The 6374-nt window shown below is 31.8% G+C and overlaps 1 protein-coding gene across 1 annotated transcript; it reads left to right on the top strand.

Annotated features, from left to right (window-relative positions):
• The first annotated feature begins 5379 nt into the window (after window positions 1–5379).
• Window positions 5380–6186, top strand: LOC119664844. Its single transcript, XM_038074218.1, has 2 exons — window positions 5380–5760; window positions 5836–6186. The coding sequence occupies exons 1-2, from the start codon at window positions 5380–5382 to the stop codon at window positions 6184–6186; spliced, it is 732 nt and encodes a 243-aa protein (XP_037930146.1).
• The last annotated feature ends 188 nt before the right edge of the window (window positions 6187–6374 follow it).

Here is a 6374-nt window from a genome sequence, read left to right as displayed (position 1 = left end):
TTACGGCGCAATTACTCAACAAAAAGTACTTAAAATCGCAAGTAGTAGCATATTGTATTGTTAATACATTTAATAAGTAATAAGCTGTGAAAATAAATTTTATGATATACCACATATAAAAAAATGGGGGAAAAAAGTGCGATAGGATGTGAAAATTTTAAGTCCCTTTATAAATTCCCGGACAACAATGAAGAACGAAGGTAAACTTTGCATTTAAGTTTTACTTATATTTTTGACATAAGGGTTTTGCACAATTGTTTTACAGTAGGTCTGTTCCTCAAGCTACCCATAGTAAAACTCATGTAAAACACAAGTAAAGTACAAACTGAGAGCGCAACACTAATAAAATGTCAAATTACGCTCATTACGCAGATTTCAATGGAACAGCTTTGTATAAAATCTGGTGAGAACACCAGTGCCGCGCAAATAAACAAATAAAAATTTAAATTCAAAGCACAACAGCTGATTCCCACTTCAACACAAATTTTACTTGAAATAAAATGTAGGAGTAAAGTCTGTGTAGCATTTTCAAATTTCGACAGAGATGTTACGCTCTTTCAGAGACTCTCATTCACTCGAAAATTTGCTGGTGGAACGCACTACACATAGTAACTACACATAGTTACTCAAAGTTACAACGAGTAGCTCGTGGAACAGACCTGGTATATGTGGAATAACAGATATGGATGCGTTAATTAAAATATATGTCAGTGGTTATTCATGTTCGTGATGATAAAGAAATAAAATTATAAAAAAAATGTGTGATAAAAACATTAATTTAGTACGAATAACATTTCCCAAATTATTTTGAAATATTCTTACCATTTTCAATAAAATTAGTTTTAAAATTATTATATGTATAATAAAACAAAAAATCTTTACAATTACGGTTTTTATATTTCTTGTAGTTTATATATATAGTATAGGTTTATACTAGCAATTGAAAATTGAATATGTATCTTACTGATCAGTTATGTCATTAAATATATGTCTAAAATGATATGTGATTGCAATGGCATGTATTTATTAAAATTTAATTGTATAACTAATTTGTTTATATATAACCTTTAAAAATATATATATATTTTTTTTTATATTACATTTAAACAAAGTGTAGAGTTTAAATTAACAACAACTAGTCATATTGACAAGAGGTAACAAGAGGTTTTTTAATTTAATATATTACAAGTAATATTACCTTTCTAAGGCGAGCATATAGATCTGAACTAGTCATCTCTGGTTGAAACGTCTCAATAGGTCCTTTGACTTGAAACGACTTAAGTGTCTGTGTGTAACATCGTAAAGTATCGCCGGAATAGTTCTGTTTAAAAGTTAACGCAGCCTGTCACAATATGTTTTAGCAGCCTTTTGTGTTTCTTGGTTCACAGTAGGTGTTTCAAGGTCGCGATGTAGATCAGTATTTCGCACATATCACGAAGCATTCACTGCATCCCTAAGTGCTTTGTTTTGTTGTGAACCCTTGTATTATATTTATTATATGTTTGTTTGGACACTACAGAGCCATAAAGGCTTGAAGACTTGTTTGTGTATCATAAGCTTGTTCTGCTGAGATACCTTAGATCTCCTTCTAACAAACCAAGCTAACCTTTTATATTTAATATTAGTTAGTTTTTTTTTAACATGAGCTTTCCATCTTGGTTTGGCATCTAAGCTCATACCCAGATATTTCGAATTAACAACTGGAATTTTTCCGCTATTTAAAAATAATGGAATTGGAATTTCTTTTTTGTTAGTAAAGTCTACAAATTTGTTAGTAAAGTGGTTAAATTTTGAACTATTTACTATCAGTTTCCATTTATTAATTCATTGTTCAATTTCTTGAAGAGCGGTTTATAGCTTTGTGACAGACACCGTTGTTTGGATCTGTAGCCATTATTACCATCTGCAAAAGTTTCCACAAAACACAATATACCTCACTGGCAAGCCATATGTGTATAGCAGATAGAACAATGTGCCTAGTATGTAATTTAACCCGGTGGTACCTTTTGCCAATATACGATTCCAGTAGTTCACAGTATTGCTGTGGCAGAATAGTGTTTAGCTTATATACAAGGACAGAATGCCAGACGCCGTCAAAAGCCGTTGAGATATCAAGAAACACATCTGAACAAGTGTCCTTGCTTTCTAAGGCCTTTTCGATTTCGTGCGTAACTCTATTCATTTGCTTGATCGTTGCGTGTTTTTTACGAAATCTAAACTGATGATATGGAATAAAATTTCTTTGCAAACTATTTTTTTCAAGTCTTTTACAAATGAGCTTTTCAAATAATTTTTCTATGGATGGCAAGAGCGAGAGTGGTCTATACGAAGCTTGAGAATGTTTATCCTTGTCTGGTTTCAGAACCATCACCACTTCGGTAACTGTCCAATAACTTGGGACATGATTTGATTTTATTCCCGCTTGAAATAATTGTACAAACCTTTTGGAGGTAGCTTTTTCAACAATTCACTTTCGCTTCTTGATTTCTCCACCAACTTCTTTGTTTTTTATCAGCAAAATAGCTTCATTACCTGGATTGTTATTTGGCTCTATGTGCTGGATTTCGAGTGCCTATACAATAACGTTTTTTTGCCCAAATAAAAAAGGAAGAAATATGGGAATTGAGTCTGTGATATTTTTTCCTATCTTTCCAGAGAAAATAATTAGTTTTACTATCATATGTCAAGGTTGTAATATATTTCCCATCAGTTTCATTTTCACGGTTTTAGATTTCTTATCTCAATTTTTGAGGGTCCTATTAAGGTTTCTTTTATCTTGCATTAAACGTGATTTGCGAAGTTTTCTGTTATTACAGGATAGGTTTAAAATTTCGGTTGGATATATCTTATCAAATTGCTTACTATTCTGCTGAACTGCGCAACATCTATTTTTAAATCAAGCTAGTAAAGCTATGCGTTTTGCTCTCTAGGTCATCAATGTTTATTTGGTTCTTAAAATAATTCCAATCTGTTGGACGGTACATTAATGTTGGTTTGGGTTGCGTATATAGAATGTTATATAGAATGGGTTTTATTTAAAATGAAAATGACATCTTTAATTTGTTTGTATCAGTTGGCCAGTACTATAATATAAGTATCAGTTGGTGGACTATAAATGGACGTTATTAGGATTTTGGAACCACTCTTTTGGAACTCATCAGTTGAGAGTTTATTTTCTTGATAATGCTTAATGCTTGTATGTGGTATGGATCTTTTGATATTATTTGATTGAACTGGGGCAGGAGCTTTATTTGTTTTTTGGTCTCTTAGTTTTCGTAGCTCCTTTGTTACAACACAACCGATATGACGCTGGATGTTACTCACTATAGTTGACATTTTGGGTGACTATCATCAGGTTTTTCACAATTTATAGTTTCATGCTTTCCTGTACATTTCACAGATCTATGTTGCTTTTGACAGTAGTTTCTGGTATGGTTAAAGGATAGGCATTTGATGCACTGTGGAATAAGTTTTGAAGGTTTTATTGCTTCTATAGTTACAATCGTGTTAAGATCTCTTTAATTTCATTAATTTTATTCGTATCTTCAGTAGACTTAAATGTTAAGAAGAACATGTCCAGAGATTTCTTGGTTTTAAATTGTAGTCAAGAGTAATGTTGATGATTTATTTTTGCTTTTTTGTGACATTATTTTTTTTGTATCGTTGTAGTTGTCGGAAATGTTTACCATAATTGGTGGTAGTCGTAACTTGATTGATGGCTTTACCGTTTCATTAGATTACTTTTGTGTCATCTTCTTAAGAGTTCGTGACACAATTGGAGATTTGGTGGTTTTACGCTTTTTAGAAGCTCTTTTGTGTTTTTTTTTTAACGATCTAGTCGGTTTCTCCAGGAAGCTCTGAATGTTGACTACAAATGTTAGAAAACAAAAAATGCATATACAAGAGCTGCGTTTCAACCAATTTTACTAGCAAAACAATAACAATGGGGTGAACCCCAATTGATCAGGTTCATATTCTGGTTCAATGTGGAAAGTATGTAGAAAATAAAAGTGGAATATATTTTAATGAAAATGTCGTTGGTAATGCGATTTTAACATATGATACGGTGTAATAAAAAATATAAACAAAACTACATTACTATTTATTTATTATTTGTTTTATTTATATATTTGTTTATTATGTCATTATTATATATTTCTTTGTTTGATGTAATGTTTTAATTATTACACTAATTAAAATAATTACTTTAATAATTCATGTTTAATTATTATTGAAAATATTGTTTGATTATTTATTAAAATCAAATAATTTGAAATGAATATATGGAAATTAAGTTAAGTTCTTTTATTTAATTAGAACAGAAGAACACGTAATTTACTTGTTAAATATGCTTTATTCGTCAGAATTCTTTAAAACTCATTTCTAAATGAATCAGTATGAAATTATTCGATGTTAACCATGAGTCGTTATGACACCAGTATCAATTATATATCGCTTAACTAAATTCCATATGTCATCCACTTCACGATATTGAGGACTTATTATGTATTCCTCGTGGATATACTTATTCTGAATGAATTCATTATGAACTGCATCATTCTGTGTACAACATATATTATGCAATATGTATGCACACATAATAAAATTTGTTATTGAAGGTGTTCTTTGTTGTTCCATAAAATGTAACAATCGACGAAACCTTGTTTTCATATGATCAAGTGTGTTTTCTATGACAATTCTTGCCTTCTAATGCATTACATGCAAATCGGCAGATGTGCAGAATTAACTAAAAGGAAAGAATAATTGGGGAATTTCTTTGGTGATGCTGTACTATACAGTTGCGATCTACATAAAACTCGGCTGTCGTGTAAGGAACCAGGCTCTCTAACATGCACGTCTATGAAAAGGCAATTTGCCTGCAAGATTAAGCCATAATAATGATTCCTATTGAAGTAAGCCTCCTTGCCATAGTGTGAAGCACTTATTCTAAAATGTCTACTGTCTTTGCAATAAATCACGAACGGAAATATTTTCGGGGCTTCCACTTTTGCCATATTATTCTTTTGGCGCCAAAATTATTCACACAAATCAAAACAAAACATCAAAACGAATCCAAACAGCTGACATGATTGTTGCTTTGCCAATTACTTTGACATGTGATAAGTATCGTTTCAGCAAAGAAGATCCAGATCATTGTTGGCTAAAACGCAGCTAATGGTATTTGTCTCTATCGTGCTGATTCTATCTGCTGTTCATATATAAAAATAGTAGGCACAAAAATTCTTTTATCGAAAACATAAAACATTCAAACTATATTAAATGCTTAAATATGACATTTCCTTATTTGAGTTTTTAAATTAAAAATTTATTTCGACTTTCTTTACAATCCACAGGAAGACGAAAACACACCTTTTGATGATGGCAATGATATCACTTGACACCTTGGAACCAATAAACTCACTAGAATTAGAACCAAGTAACTCACTAGAATCCAATGAACAACGTAATATGTTTTTATCAAATTTTGGTTTAATATGTGACGAAGCATTAACATTAAACAAAGTTAAGCAACATGACAGTCCTGCAAGAGATGATTTCATGATACTGCACAAAACAATGCATTTACGAAGACGTAAACGGGCCGTTCAACCCCTAGCACGATGCCCAACAATTCCATTAACATCACCTGCTGGTGAACTGTTAATACGTGCTACAGAAGCGAACGTTACAACAGATTATATCACTAAACGTCTCGTTCATTTGGATCGATTTTGTCAAGCACCATTGTTATTGAAAGGTGTACAAAGGCCAAAATATTTTGATAAAAAGTATGTCCAAAAAAAAAATATTCGAATAACTTACAAAAAACAACAGGATCCAACAGGATGGTATCATATATATAAATATCCACGACGTCAGCATTTACAACGTCACCGTAAAGAGGATCTTGATTTCTTCAATGGGGAACTCATTAAACAGTGTCGACCACTCAAAGTACGAATCAAGAAACTTAATTATCAGGAAGTTAAACAAACAAATAAGTCACCTATGGATAGTGGTTCAAAACTGAATATTAAAAAAATCCTCAAAAATAGTCATAATGCAAAATGCGAGAAATCAGCAGCCAACCAAATACTTGTTGATACAATTGATTTATGTTCATCTGATGAGGACGAAGGCGGCGCAAAACCAAATTCGCATTCAAATAAAGCAATAAAGCAATAAAGCACCTATAGCTACGGCACTGCGTACAACCCAAACACCAAACAACTGTTTTACCGAGACCTCTAGGACCATCTATTTAATGATTTTCGAATAATATGATGAACAACACCTTTAACATCCTTTGTTCCTGTGATGAATAATTTTTTGTCATCGAATATAGAAGGCGCAAATTTCCATAATTATAATCA

The sequence above is a fragment of the Teleopsis dalmanni genome, unplaced genomic scaffold, assembly GCF_002237135.1.
Source record: "Teleopsis dalmanni isolate 2A unplaced genomic scaffold, ASM223713v2 unscaffolded_contig_2740, whole genome shotgun sequence".
Taxonomy (NCBI): Eukaryota; Metazoa; Arthropoda; class Insecta; order Diptera; family Diopsidae; genus Teleopsis; species Teleopsis dalmanni.
The sequence above is the reverse complement of the archived record's forward strand: the minus strand, read 5'-3'. Positions and strand labels throughout refer to the sequence as shown.